The 22,362-nt window shown below is 37.6% G+C and overlaps 1 protein-coding gene across 1 annotated transcript; it reads right to left on the bottom strand.

Moving 5' to 3' along the window:
* Positions 1-1,721: 1,721 nt before the first annotated feature.
* LOC115952566 (receptor-like cytoplasmic kinase 176) lies at positions 1,722-14,696 on the bottom strand. Its single transcript, XM_031069741.1, has 9 exons — positions 14,562-14,696; positions 6,436-6,518; positions 6,028-6,208; positions 5,553-5,638; positions 3,192-3,540; positions 2,678-2,813; positions 2,453-2,580; positions 2,216-2,339; positions 1,722-2,029 (listed from the first exon to the last, which is right to left on the bottom strand). The coding sequence occupies exons 1-9, from the start codon at positions 14,694-14,696 to the stop codon at positions 1,722-1,724; spliced, it is 1,530 nt and encodes a 509-aa protein (XP_030925601.1).
* Positions 14,697-22,362: the final 7,666 nt, after the last annotated feature.

Here is a 22,362-nt window from a genome sequence, read left to right on the forward strand (position 1 = left end):
AAACCTAGTTTTCCTTTGGCGCTGGACCTTGGCTTTAGGGGAGTTAGCTCCTCGGCCTAGCCCCTAGAATTATCCGTGCGATTAACGCTACCAAGCGTAGCCCCTAGCCAAGAAGCATAGACCCTAGCGGAACTTTACCCTAAAACTCTATAACCAGGTGTCAGAAATGACAAGGGAACTCTCTCGACCCACCGCCTATGCCAACACACAAGCCTTTCCCACAGACGGCGCCAATTGTAAGGACACGATTCGTAACGAACCGTAACAGTGTTGGGTTCACGCGTAAAAAGGCCCAAACAATATCATTTGTAGAGCGTGGGTTTGGAAGGCTAGGCCTTAGTCACCAGGTGGTGGGTTTTTCGTGGTGTTCATGCATGGTTAAATTTTCTTCACCCCTGGAATCTTTCTCCTGGAGGTGGGCTGGGGGGCTCTGGTTTTTGGCCATTTTTCCCAGCCCTTTCTCTAGGTTACTTATCTTTCCTTTTATATCTGCCTGCGTTCATTGTCCTTCGTCCACGTATAGGGTCAACTTTTCCAAGACTGATACTTGTCCCATCAACCCATACCCAAAGTCGTTGGGGGTGGTTGTAAAAGCCAAAGAATGCGGCTCTATCAAGTGCAGAGCATTGAATGGCAGTAAGGGCAGCTTTCCCCAGATATTTTAGATTTCCTTTCAAACTTAGTCCTATACCGTTTTTGCCCCTCTCTTCGGTGGGACTTTGGGTTTGCCGAGGACTGAGCGGTTCTCGGCGGTATCTTAAGGCTATCCTATACTCTACATTATTGGCCTTGGGCCACAGCTCTCTTCGGCTTGGGCTTTTGGACTCCCTACGAGTAAACGGGCCCGGCCCATAAACTATTGGGCCCCACAATAGTTATAAGGAATTTTGATATATATATATATATATATATATTATTTCAAACGTCATCAATGTAGAAATTATCAAATTAATGGAGATATATATACTGTTTTTTGAAATAGATAGAGATTATCAAATTATTGGAGATATATACTATTTCTTGGGATAGATTTATATTAATCACCTCTTGAAGAACTTGGATTGTGCTTATCCTTTAATAATCAAGTTTTGTAGCTTGATATTCTAATAAAATAATATTAATTTAATTCTTTCAAAATCTAAAAATCTAATAAAATTTTTGCAATTTGGTGAAACCACTTGGCGCAATCATGACGTTTAAGCTCAACTTTTATTATATATAATATAATATAATATTATATATATATATATATAGATAATAATATATAGATAATATATAGACTAATAAGGACATAAAAAAAAAATCATACAATTCATTGTTAATAATTGATGTTTTGTGAGCTTGATCTAATCCGATAAACCCAACCCCACAGTTACTTTATCAACACGAAATATTGTAGAATTGTAGATATAATAAAAATTCATTATTTCCACACTAATTCTCAGTTAGTGTGTCAAATGTGCTCTTAAGAGTATATAGCATTGAAATTTTTTTACTACTATTAAAATTCCGACCGTATTGGTTAGGGGACATTGGGATAATGTACAGTGTTATAATTTGAAGGCTACACATAACAATTTCTCCTTCACTACGTTAGGAAAGTTCAAAATTATTTTATTAAGAAATTTCAGTTTGAAATATTATTTAAATATTTTTTGGAATTTTGGTAACAATTTAAGGGGAAAATTGGGTTGCCACCTCCCTGGCTCTGAGCAATTCGTTTATGATTCCTGGAGCTGCTCCAATTCTGTTACAACCTTATCCATGGTCGGCCTGAACTTGGCGCCCGTGGATAGGCATCGTAATGCTAGGGTTGCTACCTTATAGGCCTCATCCATTGTATATTGGCCTTCAATACGGTCGTCTAGGATTCTGAATATCTTACGTTTGTTTGCCAGGTAGGGTTTAGCCCATTTCAAAACATTGGGGTCTCCATATGGTTCGCTCATATCATGTACTCTCCGGCCAGACAACATTTCTAGAAGGATAACTCCAAAGCTATAGACATCACATTTGGTAGTAAGATGACCTAAGTCAGTAGAAGAATGAAAGTGATTATCAGAAGAGCATGAATACATGATATACATCAGTATTCGAGGAATAAAGATTGGATAACCAAAGTAACTAGCAATGAATGGTCTAGAAACACTGCCAATTTCCCAAAGAAACTGAATTAAATTGGTTGAGAACAATAGTAATGCAAAATGAATAATACCCGTGGCTGAATACTCTGGAGCAGAATATCCATAGGTCCCCAGAACCCTGGTAGAGATGTGAGTTGCATTACCTGTCGGCCCATCCTTGGCCAACCCAAAATCAGAAAGCTTTGCATTGTAGCTCTGTGATTACATCAGAAAAGAGTTTTAGAAGAGCTATAAAAAAGGCAAAAATGAATCCATCACAAGTGACCATATCATAAAAGTAAAGAAGACCTACTTCATAAGTCACATACCGAATCAAGCAGAATATCAGAAGTTGTGAAATCTCGATATATCACTTTGGCACTATGCAGAAAGGCAAGCCCCTTTGCAGCATCGAGAGCCACTTTCAAGCGGAGGTTCCAAGAAAGAGGATCAGAAGCTCCAGGTGCAGCCACAATTGTAAACTTTGTCAATTACATAACATAATCAAACCATTTTAATTCAATTGTGTGAAGATATGAGATAGAAGAACTCACTCCTGTATAAATGACCTTCCAAGCTTCCTTGAGGCATGAACTCGTACACCAATAGTCGGTGTTCATCTTCCATGCAATAACCAATCAACTTCACAAAATGAGGATGAGAAAGCTGTCCCAGAGAATTCACTTCCGCCTGTAGGATCAGACAAATCAAAAGAAAGTAAATCTGTGCACTTCAAGTTAGGCATGTTGTGTGCCACAGATATAAAATGAACTACTGAAAGATTCCCCAGTGGGAATGTCAAGCAGGCAAAGTTATGGTTCGAGTCTCCTCCCATTCCCTTGGTGCCACTTACTCAAATATGCACAAAAAAAATATATGGTATGCAAGTTCCATCCCATGAGATCACTTGTGGTTGTGGACATCTAAAAGCACCAGCATATGAAATCTCATGTGCCCCATTCTATCTGAGCTAAAAGTCTCGTAGATTTCCATATAAAGATTAGTAATGACAATAGGCCCATTCTGTATTTGTGAAGAGAATTATAAGGAGGGTAGAATTTAACTCACCAACCACTCCTTGTGACCTTGGAAACTATTTTGACTAAGCCTTTTCACAGCTATAATCATGCCGGTCCCAGGCTTGGCTGCAGCAAATGTATGTTCATCAATCCATCCCTTAAAAACTGAACCAAAACTACCTCGCCCTAACACACCGTCACGACAGAAATCCCTGGTGGACATTTTGAGTTCGGCAAAACTAAAGCTCTTCAAATTGGACGACTGCAAGATCTCACCCTCACTCCGAGGAGTCTGAGGCACTGAAAATGATGAGACCTTGCTACTCGTACTGCTAAAATCATTCCCATCCATGCTTACATATTTTGAATTTGTCCCTGCACAAGTCAATGCATAAACTCTACATGAATCAATTGTCATGGGATATGCACGATAAATTTTCCATGTTTTACAAAACTCAATCACCCGATTTTTATTTGGAGAAAAAAAAGAAAAAAAAAGGTCAGAAAACATATAACCTCAATAGCCCCCTTATCATTGCACAATAATAATAATTATTATATTAACAATAGAGAAGCTACCTGCAAGACTAACTATTAGACGAGTATTCATCAAAAAAATAAAAAAAATAAAACTATTTGACAAGTACAATAAGCATTTCTTTGTTGCAATGAAGCCTAAGGGAGAGGCTATTGAAGGAAGGCGCAAATGATTTCCCTATCTAATTTTAGGAAAACTTTAATAATTTAATTCAGCAATTTAGTCAGGCTGAATAATAGGGGAATTATTAGGAACCGAACAAGCAAGGTGCAAACAGAACTACTGACGTGTCGACTATATCCAGATTTGCCTCCTACGTTAAAATACGATACAAAATGAGGTTTGTGTTGTCAACAAACCACACCTACTATGGAAGAAGAACAAATTCTCAAAGAAAGAAGAGGACAAATCCACCTTACCTATCCAGAACCTCAAAAACTAATGGCATGTTTGGTATCGTTGTTTAAACAACAATTTTATATTTCTACAACACTTTTTTACAATTTTATATTTCTATGTTTTGGTTCAAAAAGAATCTTTTGGCCTTTTGTCTTTTCAAGCTTTCTTTGGTTCTTTGGTTTGGAGAATCAGACAAAAGCTTCCGTTGCTGAAGATTTCAAGTCAAAAAGTGAAAAATACTGTTTATAATTACTGTTCATTACTTACTTTTACTATTCACAATACTGTTTACTTTGACTAAATGCCTCGAACTCATTTGGTGTCGAGGCACGGTATTTGACTAAATGCCTCGAGCTCGACCAATTTAATAAGTGTCATGACTTTTCAACTGTAATCCGACCGGTTAACGAAGCTAGTTGATACGAACCGGCCCGACGCATTTGACATGCATAATAAACCCATCGTGTTGAGTTAAGTTGATACGAATGTGACACAATTTATTTCAAACCGTTCAATATAAAATATAACATACATACGAAAATAAATTCTTTACGTCCGAAAAGTAAAGCTTACCCTTCAAGTCTTCAACTTATATTATAAATAACATAGATCAGAAAAAATATAACGAGCCTATTTGGATAAGCTGTTTCAAAATGTGCATTTTAAAAATGACTTGTTTTTAAAACATGCATTTTGAAAATACTATTTTAAAAACTATATATAAGCGTTTGGTAAAAATGTGAAAATATGCATTTTCTTTTTTATAACCACATTAAACATTTGGATAAATTGTTTTGGGTGTAAATTTCAAAAAATAACTTAACTATTTTGTTATGATTATTTTGTCATTTTTCTTATAATGAGTGTTTTCTTCAAACTCATTTACTATTTAACAACTCATCTACCATTTAACAAGAAAAAACTAATCCCATCCAATCCAAATGGTTTTGATCAACCCCATCTATTTGAATTTTTTTTTTTAAAACTTCACAACCAGTAGAGAAACAGCAACTGCACCAAACATCCAACCAAAATTTTAAACATTTAACTGTCACAGTTTTGAAGCATGTTAAAAAAATACCACAATGACAACAGCCTTGAAGACATTAGGCACTATTACCCTCCCATCTAATGTGCTTCTCATATGGTTTAGATTTTAAATAACTAACTTTTAGACATAAAAGTTTGCAGGATCCAAACAATGGTGACCATCTAACCAATGCATAATGCCAGTATCAGATGTAAAGAAAATTTTAAATTTAACTCTCTCATGATAGAAGCACAAATTTTATATCATGAGGAACAGAACTCACATGGCACTAGATTGACATATTTCTTAGATGCTTCTAAATTTTGTTCTTGATTGTTTGACCCCTTGTACACTTCCTGTGTACTAGGGCGTTCCCCTTTGTTGATATCAATAAACTTTTACTTATCAAAAAAAAAAAAAAAAAAAAAAAATCCAGAACTCACATGGCACTAGTAGTCCATGCAAGGTCTCGAACATCATCCAAAGCGGCATGTAATATGAACGGATGCAGCTGAGCAGCATCTTCTCTCTGTTACCAAGAAATACAACATCAACAAATAGCTTTAAAAGGGCCATAATATACAACTCATATAGTAAGCTCCAATAAAAATATTAAAAACAATTAAATAATAAATAATAATAAAAAAACCAAAAGCAAATCAAATTAATCATGATGATTACACAATGCATCAAATAAGATAACAAAACTCAATCATGAGTCAACATAATAAGCAAGCTTTCATCATACAGAGCATGATATTGATCAATTAATGCAGGATAGGTTCAAAAAGTGATTAGAGACAACTACCAGTGTTACACAGATAACACCATAATAAAAAAAATCACATTTCATAAACTAATAGGAAATATCAAGGACTTACAGATCGTTCATAAGCATGAAATATGACTAGCAAACACCACATCAACTTTGTACTTCACAAACCACGCCTCATACGTTACTCTCATGGATTCACCCTCCAGAAAATGATAGTTGCAGCTGTTATACCAAGGGGAATTCATTAGAACAATCAACCAAGGTGTCTCAGTCTGGTTAACTTTTGGTTGTTCCTCTTCAAGCCATTTGTATTGAGGGAAATACCTGAAAAAAATGGTAATGACAAGTAAATTTGTTATTTTTGCTTTTGCTGCATAAAATCCCCAATTTAATTGGGATGAAGCCTTAGTTGAGTTGAGCTAAGCTACATTGAGTTTGGCAAAATGAGACACTAACACATGCCATCATCAGATGCTAGCTTAAACAAAACACTATGGTAGCAATCTTGCCATTTAACTTAACCACATAAATTAGGAAGTCTGGATCATTACATCTTATCATCCCCTGTAAAAACATTATTCTCTTTGTTTTTTACAGCATTTTGGGGCAAAACCCCATCATTGAGGATGTAGTCCTAGAAAACTGATATACAATGTCAGTGAAAGATACTTTTAATGTTATAAACGTTGTATATGATGTCATTATGGAAACTAAAATCAAACAAGATCTCATATTGACAATTGAGTGGCTAATACACACACACACACACACACACACACACATATATATATATATCCCTCTACCCATTTAATTGTTCACACTATCACTCTCTCTTCAAACTGAGATTCAAGGGTTTTTGGGTTTGGTCAAGGGCGATTTTTTGTGGCGAGATAGGCGTGGTCAAGGACTTTGGTAGTTCTAGTTGGGAGGTCACGGTACCTAATGGTGTGGGTCGTTTTGTGTGGGTCTGGTGGTTTGTGACGACATGGTTGTTGTGGCGGAAAGATTGGTATGGTCATGGGTTTGCTAATAGGATTTGGTCGTGGGTGGCTAATCGGTTTTGGTGATGGGTTTTGGCCATGGATTGTTTTGGCTATGGTTTGATTGAGTTTGAGTGTGGGTGTGGGTGTGTTTGCGTTTGGATCGGGGACTTTGGCGGACCAGTGGTGGTGGTGGGTTTGATGAGTGTGGGTATGGGTGTAGGTGTGGGTGTGACTTTGCCACTATTTGATTTGATTTAATTTTGTGTTTTTGTTAATGGGTTTATTAGTGGGTTTCTGGGTTGGATGAGTTTGGTGGTGGTGGTGGTGGTGGTGGTGGTGGTGGGGGGGGGTGATTGATGGTGGTGGAGGCAGAGGTTGTCATGTTAGTTGTGTGAGTGGTGGGTTTCACTTTGTTTGCTGTTGTGTTGTGGGTCAGGTTCATGGTGGTGGTGGAGGGTTGCTGTGGTGGTGGGGATGGGTGAATGATTGTGGTGGTGGCGTAGTCTTGGTTGTTGGTTAGGAAGAGGGAGAAAGAGATGTAGAGGAAGAGAGATAGAGAGAAATAGTAAAAAAAGAATATTTAAATAAAATGTTAAAAAAAAAAAGAATTTGGGATGTTGGATGTGTTATAAAATGATATGGTATAATTAATAAAATAGTTTGTGAAATGGCAAAATGGAATAATTTGTAGAAACTGAATGTGAATGTTCTAAGAGCATTAGCATCTGAGGATGCAAAAAAAAAAAAAAAAAAATTGTATTTTCAAACACTACTTTATCTATTTTACCAACTCATTTTACAACTCACCTTATATCTCAATTTTTATTTTTACATACAACCCAATAAAATAATATAAACTACTTACTAAAATAATAAAAAATATTATTCTCTCTCTTTTTCCCCACTCACTTTTTCTCTTCACACACAACCACATATTAAAATAATATTTTTTTTACAACCTATTCGAGTACTAGCATTGGGGGGTGTAAACAACCCTCAGTTGCTATTTTACAACCTAAGTTACACAAAACCCACTCTATTCGGGTTTGTAAACTTAAAAAAATTTGCAACCTATGAATCATAAGGTTAAATATATGCAACCTTATTGTTCATAGGTTGTAAAAAAAAAAAAAAAATAATAATAATAATATGTGGTTGTGTGTGAAGAGAAAAAATGAGTGGGGGAAAAAGAGAGAATTTATTAGATAGTTTATATTATTTTATTGGATTGTATGTTAAAATAAAATTTGAAATGTAAGGTGAGTTGTAAAATGGGTTGGTAAAATAGATAAAGTAGTGTTTGAGGATGCACAATAGGTTTTTTTTTTTGTATCCTTGGATGCTAATGCTCAGGTTGCATATATACAACCTTACTATTTATAGGTTGCAAATTTTTTTAAGTTTACAAACCTGAATAGAGTGAGTTTTGGATGGCTTAGGTTGTAAAATAGCAACTGAGAGTGTTTACACACCCTAATGCTAGTGCACTAAGAGAGAAAACCGTGGGCATGGAGTAATCTGATGATGGGGTTGGTGGGTTTAATTCTCAACAACTACATCCACTAATTTTGGTCAATAGCAATCCAGTTGGCACTAGATATTGCCCACCATGTAATAAAATTACTTTCCTTTTAAATTTTAAAACATACCCAACAGTGGTAATGATGAAGGACAAGGATTGATTGGTGAGTGTGTTGTCCCTAACATAATTCCACTCACTGGTATTTTCAATAGAACCAAGGCTGCCCATTGATTTACTTAGCCCATACCCGTATTCTAACTCCTTTTTTTTGGACAACATCGAGTTGAACCACCCTTTTTCCATAAAGCCTTGTTGCACATATTTACATGAAAAATACAATAGATGAATAGTCATTCGATAAAAAATCATTTGAATATTTCATTTACTATCCTAATACGCATCCAAATACAATCACTAGGGTTCTATTAACAAAAAAAACAAGTAGGTGTTGTTTAATTATTTCAATTATTTCTTTTTTCGATTTGAAACTGCTTCTTAATCGTAAAATACTTGCGCAAATAGCTATATTAAATATAAATTGTCTTTCTATGATTTCCACTGAGATTATAAAATAAATAGATTGGAAGGACTCCATAGGAATGTTTTAAATTTTAATGGAGTGCGCTGTAAAATTAACTCCGGGAAGGTAGAATAGAAATTAGTATGATAAAATATAATCAAATAATATGATAAAGTCGTAAAAATGAACAAACAAGACGTTCAATAAAAAAAGATTTATTCTTTTTCCCCGATCCTTTTTTTCTTATGACATATGACACGAAACTCACATCTTAATTCGCAAATTTTTCGAACAAAACATCAATTCGCCTTTGAGTTCGTATTGGAATTTTGATTCAAGTGAAGATTAAGCCTATCCCCATTTTTGAATCTAAGACCTGTAGTTCTAGCAGCCGACTCACCTCTTTCAAATTGTTTCTCATTATTAAGAAAGGGTAACAAAGATAAAATACGAGCTTGCTTGATAGCAATAGTAATTAATCGTTGTTGTTTTAAGTTTAATCTATTCACCTGTCTAGATAATATCTTTCCTTATTCACTAATAAATCGACTAATTAAACTTATGTTTCTATAATCAATTCGATCCCCCGACCTAATCGGGGGCAAACGCCTACGAAAAGATCGCTTGGATTTAAAATAGAGTCGCTTGGATTTATCCATGATTTGTTTATTCCTTATCTCGAAAATCCTAATTTTGTCGGGGATTTCTTTTTGGTTTGTTTATCTTTAAATATATCTTATATATAATATATGGTATATGACATTTTTCATCTTCCTTGGAAGGATGACATACAATACATATGTGTAATCGGTTCTGTCTATTTCTTTATCTCCCCATGAATTGTATATTTGTAACAAAAGGGACAGAATTTTCTCAATTCCAATCGACTAGGCGTATTGTGTCGATTCTTTTGAGTAATATATCTGGAAATACCAACCCTCTTTGATTCCTTATTAGCATCATTTCGAACAGCACAATTGGTACATTCCAAAATAACTGTTACTCGAACATCTTTCCCCTTGGCCATGAACCCCCTTTGTATTTTTGATTCACTCAACTATTCTATTTTGCGATCCAAAGAGAAAAAAGGAACGAAAAAAAAAAAATAGAAGTTGCTAACTCGAAATAAAATTATGAAAAATTTCGTTGCAATCAAGATAGTAATAATAAGTAATACATTGATTTCTAACTACATTTCTAATCCCAATATAGCATTTCGTCTTTCATTTAAGTATTTTGTATGATATTGTTGACCTATCCATCAATTTCCATTTCCGTTCTCATTCTCTTTTTAATTATTTTAATTTAAATTATTTAAATTAAAAATTTTATTTTAATTCGAGCCTCGGGCCTGAGGCTCGAGTTTCGAGTTTCACTGAATTTGAATCCACTTTTATTCTCTCTTTTCGAACTTATTCAAATTTTAAAAATTCTAAAATTAAAAGATGGGAAGGGGAGGGATTAGTCATAGAGATTTTATTAAATCCCTAATCTTCTTCACCACTTCCCATGTTACTAACTAGAATGAAAAAAAGGGGAATATCAGCACATCCGGAAATAAACGATTGATCTCTATTAATAGACCTGCTAAAAACCCAAACCATATAGTACTTACTACCGGCACCACGGAGAGATATGTTTTTAGATCTATCATTTTATTTGAAATCCTCCTTCTTTATTGGAATTTGTAATACATATATGATCAGACATATATGGAGTTAATGATCACTTGTATTTGTCCGCGGAATCCCTAATGGCTATCTTTTCACCATTTTTTGGATGAGGACTAGAGCGTGGTGCGTTTGTGATATTTTCCCGTTTGTTGCTTATGGTGTTTGCGATTGCACTAGGCTTTTTTATACTTTGTGTGTCCTTGTGGAGACACAAGGAGGTAAGGACTGACTCATTCATGTCACAAAGTTTTTTTTACAATATTTCTCATCGACATTTATTTTTATATAAAAATAAAAAATTAGAAACACTAGAGGTGTCTCTTCTTCTTCTTCTTCTTCTTTTGACAAAACTAGAGGTGTCTCTTGAGTTATAAAACTCTTAACATTGACATAGAAAATTCTTTTCTTTTTCTTGGGCTTGATTACTATTAAATTGTAATCGAACTCACCGCTAACACTACTTTTATTAATAGCAATTATAAAATAGTGATTGAATGATTTTTTTTTTAATATGATCCCAATAATGATACTACTTTTATTAACAACAATTACAAAAACATCACTTCAATGGTTTTTAAAAAAATTGTGAAAAGAAATTATGAAAACAACTTTACTATAAACACAATGTTTTTCACAACTTGCATTTTCAAGAAAATGAAAAAAAAAAAAAGAAAAGAAAAAAAAAGAAGTAAATTATGTCCCAAGACTTAATTTTCTGAAAAGTATTAAAATAACTATCAATTTTATTACAAAAAGTTTATGAATTGAGGTAGCAATGAATATGATTGATGGAAATTTAACATTTGTAGTTTCTTCTAACATTTTTATTTGTGTTGGAATGTAAAGAAGCCACACCATCCACACCATCATGAATATGTTCTAAATCATAATATAAACTATTAGACTCCCCTTTTTGGGTCCATGACTTTTAGGAAAGTAAATGAATCAAGTCAAGGCCGAGTACTAAGGTTTTGAACCTTATTTTTTAATTCAGATATTTATCATTAAATTCAAGTTTAGGATGTATTTGGATACAACTTATTTTGCTGAAAACTAAACACTGAAAATTATGTAGCAAAATAATTTTTAAATGTGTGAGTAGTGTTGTGAGACCCATTTTTAATGAAAGTTTTGTTAAAAAAAGAGTTTTGTGGGTCCCATGAATAGTGCACGGGACCCACTGGAAAGCCACCACAGCCACAGAAATTGAGAAACGTGCTTCAAAAAAAAAAAAAAAAAATGCAGACGCAAACGCAGACGCAGACGTAGACACGTAAGCGTGCTATCCAAACAGGTACTTCGTCAAGTTTGGTTTGAAAATTCGTTAAACCAAGATGGGTACTTTATTAAGTTAGCTAAGTATCGTGACCTCTAAGTAATATGACATATTTACACTTAAAAGCTTAACTCTAACTAATCAATGTTCAAAGATTGAGGTTGAATTTGATTTGGTCGGTTAATGAACAAGTTTGAATTAACATCGCTATGACTTGAACTCAATCAATATTATTGCTTCTCTATATGAATGATTTTATATATTCACACTCTAGCCACTTAGGTATTGAAAATTATCTTATGTGCCCATTCTATAGAGTGGACCTCTCACAAACACGTGAACCACATAGATGTGGAATCCACATCTTTGTAAGAGGCTTGCTTTATGGAGAAGGTATAGAAGATTCTTTCTTCGTATATAGGCATTGGAAAATATACCTTCGATGTTGTGGGTGGCTAGCCTATTTTTCCTAGAAAAGTCCCCCACAAGCAGGCTCACAGAAGAAGAGCCCCACTTAAGAAGAATCCTATAAAAATCCCATTTCGAAGATTACACTAAGCCTCTAAATCATGACCACCATACCAAACTTTATGCAACTAACTAATGGAAATTGGAATCAAGATTCAAAGAGACCGATCAAGCTCTTCAATTACCCTACAACTGTTAATCCATGAAATGTCCTTCAAATAGGTGGAGCCCTCCTCGGTCTTGCTTCCTGATAGCATTCAGAAGAATCTAATTGTTGCCGCTACATTTATTATCATCCCTTGCTAATAGTCACCCAACATTAAATATTGAATAACTTGTTTGGACCATAGGGGAGGGACAACATCATGCCCTAGTCCAACATCAAGAACCCCCACACCCCCCCCCCCCCCCTTCTCTTGGGGAGATGAGATCCAAGTCTACTATAAATACCCCCATACCCTAGTCTAAAAGGGAGGGCTTTGGCTACAATTTTAGCACCTAATTACTGAGCAAAGGGACAAATCAACATAATTTTAAGCATTTTGACTCCAACTTTAAATGAGGGTTGTAATCTAAGGGTTTGAAGATTGGTTTATCCAATGCATTGCAAATTATATTGTATTGAGTGAAGTTATAGTTTTTTTACCAACTTAAGATTCAATAATAAATAATAATCTACCATGCAAGTTGAAAACCAACTGTAAATCCCATTAGACCATATTTTCAATGGCTTTTATAATAGGAGCACACCTGTTTTTAACTCGGAGTTTCACTCTTGCTTTTGCCTTACCTTCTATTCTATTAGCAAAGAGTGGATGAGATTAATTGAGGGGTCTTAGTTGGAGATGGGATTGAACAAGATTCAAGTTAAGAATAATCCTTAATTCACTACATGCAGTCATCTCAAATAAAATTCCCTACGCAACTAATAAAAAATTCACTCTGCAAAATCATCCCAGTTGAGTTTGAAACACCTTAAGGCAGCTTAAACTTGAATAAGAAGACTCAAAATCTTTCTTAAAACTCGAAACATGAAGATTATGATTGATTTTTTTTTTTTTTTTTTTTTTTCTAAACCTTAAAAGAAGATTATGATTGATTTCAAGGTGTTGAAAGTTTAAACGATACTCTTCATTGTGATTCTATTCGTTCCTTCCACCTTTGTATGAAAGTTTATAAAGTGTGAAAGCCTGAAAGGAAAAGTCTGGGCCAAAAAGTTGGTTTGAAAATGTCACAGATTCATTGACAAATTTTACACCCGTTATGGAAGTTGAATTCACACATGTAAGTGAGGAATCTAAAAGGAGGGAATAAATATGTTCTATGAAAATTTGGTGAAGTATCATGTCCATTGTTGTGCTTTTCTGATTTAAAATGTAAGTTAACATAAGGTTTGCCGGACAGCAAGCCCCACTTTCTTATCTTTACTCATTAAATATAAAGATGTTTTAGATTATGATTTCAATTTAATCTTTTATTATTTGGGCAATGCCACCTTGTTCTTTGTAATTGGATGAAGTCAATAATTAAGCGGTGATAGCTCCACCATTCCAGCCCCCAGTTTTGTATGAAGCTGCAAATTCTCTATTTACAATATGGATTTATCATTTAAACTTTTGATTATACCTAATTTCGAATAGAAATTCAGCTTTGGATTTTTTTCCCTCATGAAATTGATAACTCTTTAATTAATCAAATGCGTCTTATTATAAACAATTGTAACTAATAATGGTTTTCTTCAATCCTAAGCTTGCCACCCAAAGTAGTAATCAAAAAGAATTCTAAGCTTGCACTCTTCTTCTAAATATAGAACAAATGGGAACTCATCGATAAAGGTTTGCTAAATTCTAAGCTTGGCTGTGATTCGTGTCAAGTTCTCTGTTTGGTCTATTGACTCTGATCCGGTCAACTTTTTGTGGTGTTTCTGACGGTTCGGGGATGGGCTCTGGCTCGTTGATCACCCACGTGTGATTCTCCCTAGATGTGAAGGCAACTTGGTAGCATTCTCTTGCCAGAATTTGGTCTTCTCTGATTTCTCTTACTCCGTGGGCTATTGGAAACTTTACCGTCAAGTAATATGTTGAGTGCAAGTCTTCCTAGGATGATGTTGTACGTTGAAGGGCAGTCAACTATGAGGAAATCAATTTCCTTGATGACCTGTGCTGGGTAAGTGCCTGCAATTACGGTTAGAGTAATGATGCCCTTAGGGACGATTCTGTCCCTAGTGAAGCTTACCAGAAGAGAGGTGAAAGGCCTAATCTTTTTCTTATCCAGTTTTATCTGCTGAAACGCAGGCAAGCAGATTATATCTGCTGAGCTTTTGTTGTCAATGAGCACCTGGTAGATGTTGAATTCTTCTACTCTGAGCATGATTACCAGTGGATTGTCATAGGGTTGCCTGATGCTGTGACCGTTCTCTCTAAGAAAACAATACCAGGCTCATCATTCTTTAGCATCTTCATTGGAGGAAGCTGTGAATGGACACTATTTATTTCTTTCCCATAGGCTTTTTTTAGGGACTTCAGTGTTTTGCTTGCTGTTAGTCCTCCCTAGATCGTCTTTATCTCTTCTGCAGGAGGTTAGCTATCTCCTACTCCTTGAGTTCTGTCTTGATCATCCTTTTGTTGGTATCTGTAGGCTCCGTCTTCCTGACGTACTTTTGTAACTTCCCTTGTCGGATTAAAGTCTCCACCTGGTCTTTCAAATGCCTACACTCATCAGTACGATGCTTGTGGTCTTGGTGGAACCTACAGTACTTGCTCTTGTCTTTTCTTTCTATTGGAGTGCTAATTGGCTTCGACCATTGTAGAGAGGGATCGTCCCTTATCTGTATAAGGACTTGCTCAATTGGCATTATTAAAGGTGTAAAGTTGGTGAATTTTGCCTTCCTGTCCGAAAGTTCCTTCTTTTTCCTTATGGTCTACCCAACACTCCATGTCTCTTTCTTCTTGCCATGATTGCTGCTTGTTCCTTCGTCCTTCATCTCTCTTCCTCTTTCTTTTCATTTCTTTTGCGAGCACCGTGTCTTCTGCATTTATGTACTTCTAAGCTTTTCGAAGCAACTCTGCGACTGTTTTTGGTGGACTTTTAGTGATTGAAAAGAAGAAATCTCCGAGTAGTAACCCTGCTTGAAAAGTTGTTAAGATGACTTGATCTTCAGCTTCGTCTACCTGTAGTAGCTCCTTATTGAATCGGGTAACGTATTGTTTTAGTGATTCTCCTTTTGCTTGTTGAATGTTGAGAAGATGGCCAATTGGCTTTTTGTGTCTTTGGCCCCCAATGAAAAGATGAACAAAACCTTTGTTAAGTTGTTCGAAATTTGCAATAGTTCCAGGGGGTATCTTGTTGAACCATACTTTAGCTTCTCCCTTCAGTGTTGTTGGGAATGCCTTGCACATCACCGCGTTTGGGGTCATCTGCAATAGTATTAGTGTTTTGAATGGTTTGATGTGATCCAAGGGATCCTTGGAACCGTCATACGACTCCAACTGTGGGAGATGGAATTTCGGGGGGAGGGGACAGTTCAATACTTTAGTAGTGAATGGTGAGTCCGTCCTTCGAATCATCCCATCCAAATTCTCTCCGCCTTTGTCCTTTATAACACCTTTTAGTTTGTCCATCTCCTTCCTCATGTTGCGAAGCTCATTCTCCATTCTGGAGGAATCCTCTCCTGAGGTTCTATCTCGTCTGTTGGCTCGAGAGTTTGATTCCTCCTCATTTTGGTTTTCACTTGTTCGCTGGTGTTCTGCATTTTGCGATTCCATTGTCTTTTGCAGTTCTTCATTCTGGTGAGTCAACTCTTCCACATTAGCCATGAGGGCCTAGATTTATTGTTGTTGCACAGCTTCTGGCTGTTGTGCAATTTCTACTTCCATCTTGTACTTTGAGGAACTCTTTTGTCATTGGGAAAGATGGCTCGAATGATTAGCGTCCTCACAGACGATGCCAAACTGATGATGCAAAAAATCAGCAGTTGAACTCCTCGTCGTAGCGGATGGAAGAGGCTATGATTAGGGTCGTCTTTGTTGGAGGAAAACCTACAAAATGAACGGGGTGGAAGAGTAATATGCCGGTGTGACATTAGCCAAACCGCCTCCAATGCTTAAGTCGGTAAGGGAGAAAGATTTTAGAGAGAAATAGACTTGAGAGTGATTTTGGTAGAGTATTTGTGTGTACCTTTAACTTCTGTCACCTTCTCTTTTATTGTTGAGTGCCTAATTAATGGACAATGAATTCCTGTATTTATGTTCAACGGTTAGTGCGTTACAAAATCTTTGTATAAAGTTCACAGCTTATTCTGTGACCATTGCTCCATCTGTTACGTGTTGTCATCAATGAGCGTAACAAATGCTTGACATCGTCTCTTGGTTAATGACGGTATCATCTCAATGACGATTGTAAATTTCTGACTCATCAATGACCATACCAAAGTTTCAGCAACTAACTCGAGGAAATTGGAATCAAGATTCAAAGAGACCAATCAAGCTCTTTAATTACCCTACAATTGAAAATCCATGCAATGTCCTTCAAAAAATCACTCCTTAGGTAGGTAAAACCCTCCTCAGTCTTGCTTCCTGATAGCATCTAGAAGAATCTAATTGTTGCCTCTGCATTTATTATCATCCCTTGCTAACAGTCACTCAACATTAAATATTGAATAACTTGTTTGGACGATGGGGGAAGGGACAAAATCTTGCCCTAGTCTGACTCCTCACCCTGATAAAAGGGGGAAGGATGGGACAAGAACCCCATTCAATTCCCCTTCCCCTTCCTTTAGGGAGATGAGATCCAAGTCTACTATAAATACCCCCATACCGAAAAGTCCCCAGGTTTAGATGAAACATGGCAGATTAGAAGATGTCTCTCGAGTTGCCCCTCGCTAGGAAAGTCTTCCTCTGGAAACTTCGCCTAGGTAGTGGCACTGTCGTCCCTTCCCGGTGAAGGTGAGTCAGTCCCTTGTGATAACAAAGTTATCTCAAGGCTAATGGGTCTTTTTTCTCAGGGGTTTGGGAAACACATAGGATAGCTTCAAACTCTGTGACAACACCAATGGAAGACATTACAAAGCATTGGAACTCACTTTCCCTCTCGAAAAAGGAAGGGTCAGGACTTCGTCTGAAAAAAAGAGCAAGCTTCATCAGAGTTTGCCATTTCTACTAGATTCCTAACTAAACGCCCCCTCAACATCGAAGCCATTGCCAACACCTTCAGTCCACTGTGGAGAGCAAAAACAAGTTTTAAAATAAAAAATCTAGGCAACCATTTGATTCTCTTCTCCTTTGATAATATAGTAGATGTTGAGAGGATTCTCAAATCGGAGCCTTGGTGCTTTGATAAGCACTTAATGGTGCTCACCCAGTATGATAAGGACGCATCCCTAAACCCCCTAGACTTAACAAAGGTCTCCTATTAGGTTTAGGTCTATGATATCCCAGTTAGATTTAGAAATAGAGAAGTAGCAGAATAGATCTGTGAAGCCATAGGAACCATTATTCATCCTCCAGACGCCCCTGACAGTGATGGTGGCAGTTTCATCAGAGTAAGGGTGTCAGTTGGTATTTCCTTACCATTCTGCAGGGGTAGACTCATCACGTTGGAAGATGGAAAAGAGCACTGGGTATCATTTAAATACGAGCATTTACCCAATCTGTGCTACTGGTGTGGTCTCCTCACACATGGAGATAGAGATTGTAATAAATGGATTGATAGTGAAGGATCTTTGTAGTAAGAAGACCAACAATTCGGCCCCTGGCTCAGGGCCCTACCGTTCCAAGCTGCAAGAAAGAATGTAATAAATGTGCTTGGCCTTTTTGCAAAGAAAAACAAGGTAATCCCAGGCCATTACTCTCCAGGTCCGCATCCTCAACTGTCCATGGTGGTCTCGAAAACAGCCTCGGTGTCCACCCCTCCCCCTCTGTCAGTATTAAATGCGAAAGACTCCATCAAGTCAAAACTCGAAAAATCAGGGGACTCGCAGGCGACATCAAATTCAAAAGATGACCCCACTAGGAAGTTTCCCCCCACCAAGGACTTTGAGCATCTGATCCAAGAGATTGACCGGGATATTTCATGTTTTGATCACATTATGGCCCCTCAAATGGATTTTAGTGAGCCTGCCACTAATTCAGACTCGAGCCTAAACTCACGCAACTTAACACCCCCACCCAATAAAACCACGCCCCTCCAAGACATAACAAACCTGAATCAGGCCTCCCCTCAACATCAAGCCCATGAAGAAAAGAAATGGGTCTGAATTCAAAGGCCTACTATTCTCACTGAGGATCAATCGTTGGGTATAGCTCTAGGCAAACGTATTCATCCTTCAACTCATGAAGAACACGCCTCATCTAAACGCGAAGCTCCATACGGCGCTAACCAAAATGAGAACCACTTTTCAACGGCGGCGGCTCCACTCTAACCCCGCCGAACCAAATGAGTTGGCTTTGCCGGAACGTGCGCAGGCTTGGGAACCGGCGTACCGTTCGAGAACTCAAATCTTTGGTTTGAGCACAAGATCCCACTGCTCTTTTCTTGGCCAAGACTTGGGCAGGTGAAGATCGTTTAAAAAGGCTTTGTGGGGAAGTTTTGTTTGATTGTTTTTGGATCATCCCCCAAGTGAATAAAATGGGATGCTTAGCTCTCTTTTGGAAAAAACTAGTACACATAGAGGTAATCTCTTCCTCCCCCAATCATATTGACACCATTGTTAGTCGTAATCCAGAAACACAATGGCACTTTACAAGTATTTATGGCTTCATGGAAGTAGCTCGGAAGCCTGAAACATGGTCTCAAATCAAGTCTCTCCATCGTAGTGTTTCCCTCCCCTGGCTATGTGCAAGGGACTTCAACGAAATTCTATGGTCTCATGAAAAATTGGGTCTTGGTCTAAGATAGGAAGGATGTATGAAGGCTTTTCGCAATGTCCTTGATGAATGTGGGCTTAAGGACCTAGGTTATATGGGAGATAAATTTACTTGGAAAAGTAAAAGGCAGGGGGGGTATGGTGTTTGAAAGGCTTGACAGAGCAGTAGCCAATAATCAATGGTCATTCCTCAATTTGGGCTCTTTAGTTCACCATCTCCAAACCCACTCATCAGATTATAAACCTATAGTCATCAACTCGGAAGGTATGACCCCAAAGCTGAATAGGCCTTTCAAGTTCGAAAAGATGTGGCTGAGTGATGGGGGTTGCAGCCTGACAGTGAAAGATGCCTGGGGCCAGTCCTCCCCCAATGCTTCAATGTCTTTGGTAGCAGGTAAACTCAAAAATTGTGGTGACAAACTCCTCTCTTGGAGTCGGTAATCTTTTGGTAGCATTAAAAGATCGATTGATATGAAATCAAAGAGGCTAAACAGAGCTGAATTAGAAGCAGCTAAGGGAAATGGAGATGCATATTTAATTCGGTCGTTGCAAACAGAGCTCAATGAATCGCTGGATAAAGAAAGCCAAATATGGCACCAACGTTCTAGAGCTCTTTTTTTGATGGAGGGGGACCGAAACACAAGATACTTCCACAGTAAAGCCTCCCAGAGATTTCGAAGAAATAGGATTTTGGGCTTGAGAAATGAGTCAAATGTTTGGTGCTCGGAAGACTTCCAGATTAAGGAGATTGCAACTCAGTATTACCAAACTCTATTCTCCTTAACACACCCCACAGAATTCGATGTTGTATTAGAGGCTATCCAGCCATCAGTTACACAGGAGATGAATGACCAACTTCTTAGGCCTTTCTCAAGAGATGAAGTAGAGACAGCCATCAATCAAATGGAACCCATCACGGCACCAGGCCCTGACGGTATGCCCCCCCTATTTTATCAATCCTTTTGGTCTCTTGTGGGTGATGAGGTATGCTTTGTAGTTCTAGATTGTTTAAATAATTGCAAAATACCTAAAGAGATTAATCATACCAATACTACCTTGATCCCTAAAGTTAAATCTCTAGAAAATATTACTGAATTCAGGCCAATCAGCCTATGCAACGTGATCTATAAGCTAGTCTCCAAAGTCCTAGCTAAAAGACTTAAGGTTGTTTTGCCTGCTGTAGTATCTGAGAACCAAAGTGCTTTCCAAGCAGGGAGGTCATCACAGACAACGTTCTCATGGCCTTTGAACCCCTTCACTATATGAAAAATTACCAATCTGGTAAGTCGAGGTTCATAGCTTTGAAGTTGGACATAAGTAAGGCCTAAGATCGTGTTGAGTGGCCTTATCTCGAGAAGATTATGAGCAGAATGGGTTTTAATGATAAGTGGGTGGCATTAATGATGGAATGCATTACCTCGGTGAGCTACTCCATTCTTATAAACGGAGAGCCTACAAGCATGATCTGCCCATCGAGAGGCATAAGATAGGGGGGCCCTCTCTCCCCCTATCTATTTCTCCTATGCACAGAAGGTCTACATAGCCTATTACACCAAGCAGATGTTGCAGGCCATATCCGTGGGGTCTCTATTTGCAAGAAAGGCCCAAGGTTCACTCACTTGTTTTTCGTCGATGATAGCTTGATTTTTTGTCAAGCCTCCATGCAAGAATGTCAGAAAGTTCAGTCTCTCCTTGCCTGCTATGAGAAAGCCTCGGGGAAGCTCCTAAATATGCACAAAATGAGTCTTTTCTTTAGTAAGTCTATCCACCCGGACACCCTTAATCAGATTAAAGCCTTACTCGGTGTCCAAGTAGTGAAGCGATGTGAAAAATAATTGGGTCTACCTACCCTAATTGGGAAAAATAAGAAAGCAAGCTTCAAGTACATCAAGGAAAGAGTTTGGGCTAAACTTCAAGGGTGGAAAGAGCAGCTCCTCTCTCAAGCAGGCAGGGAAGTGCTTCTCAAAGCGGTCATCTAAGCGATTCCAACTTATGCCATGAGTTGCTTCAAGCTCCCAATCACCTTATGCAATGAGATAGAATCCTTGATTAAGAAATTCTGGTGGGGTCAGTGAGGTGAACAAAGAAAAATCCATTGGTCCAAGTGGAGCACCCTTTGTAAGCCAAAGAGCTTAAGAGGCATGGGGGTTTAGAGATCTTTAGAAGTTTAATGATGCAATGCTAGCAAAACAAGTTTGGCGCTTGCTAACAAATGAGGACTCCCTTTTTTACAGATTCTTCAAAGCAAAATTTTTCCCAATTGGCAGTATTCTGGAGTTGAAAGAAGGGAATGGGTCTTTTGCATGGAAAAGCATCCTTAAGGGTAGAGAGATTATCCAAAAGGGCAGGGTATGGAGAGTGGGCAATGGCTCATCAATTCAAATTTTCCATGATAACTGGCTGCTGGTCCCTAGCTGCAAGAAATTCCTTTCCACTCCTAACCTTTTGGATAGTAATGCAATGGTTTCAGGCCTTATTGATAGGGAGAGGCACTGTTGGTCACAAGAAACAATTGACGCTAACTTCCTTCCCCATGATGCTTCTATAATAATGGCCATCCCCCTCAATGTTGGAGATTGCGTGATATGATAACTTGGCCACTGAATAGCGATGGTGTATCTGTAAGGTCAGGTTACCACCTCTTATTGACATGGAATTAAATGAGCATCCTAGGTCCTTAGACCTCTTCAACACGAAAAGGTTATGGAAGGGTATTTGGAGATTAAAAGTCCCTAACAGCGTAAAGAATCTAATTTGGAAAGCAGGGTCAGACTCACTACCATTGAAGTCAAATCTAAGAAAGTGCAAGATCCCAATCGATGAAACATGTACACTATGCAGTTTGGAACCAGAAACCACAGTCCATGCCATTTGGTCGTGTCCTTCCCTATTGCAGATCTAGAATGTTCACTTTGTTTGGCTGATAAGTGAAACGGGTAAGGCTTCAAGCTTTCTTGATGTGCTGCAGTGGTGTGCAGAGAAAAGCAATCTAATGGAGTTACTTGCCATGATAGTTCATCAGATTTGGACTAGGTGCAACAAGCTACGTCTGGGTGACGTTGTTACTCCTCTGGGTATGATCAATCAAATGACTTCGACTAGCCTACAGGACTTCCAATAGTCCTCCCTTAACCCTCCAAAAGTTCCCTCTCTTCCAAAAGCCTCAAAATGGTT

The sequence above is a fragment of the Quercus lobata genome, chromosome 1 (genome assembly GCF_001633185.2).
Source record: "Quercus lobata isolate SW786 chromosome 1, ValleyOak3.0 Primary Assembly, whole genome shotgun sequence".
Classification (NCBI taxonomy): domain Eukaryota; kingdom Viridiplantae; phylum Streptophyta; class Magnoliopsida; order Fagales; family Fagaceae; genus Quercus; species Quercus lobata.

Coding starts and splice junctions, on each gene's coding strand:
- LOC115952566 (XM_031069741.1), bottom strand. CDS start 14,696: ATGCTCAGAGTAGAAGAATTCAACATCTACCAGGTGCTCATTGACAAC. Junction 5,639..6,027: donor TGAAGTACAAAGTTGATGTG/GTGTTTGCTAGT, acceptor TCTTGGTAACAG/AGAGAAGATGCTGCTCAGCT. Junction 2,030..2,215: donor TCCAGAGTATTCAGCCACGG/GTATTATTCATT, acceptor CTACTGACTTAG/GTCATCTTACTACCAAATGT.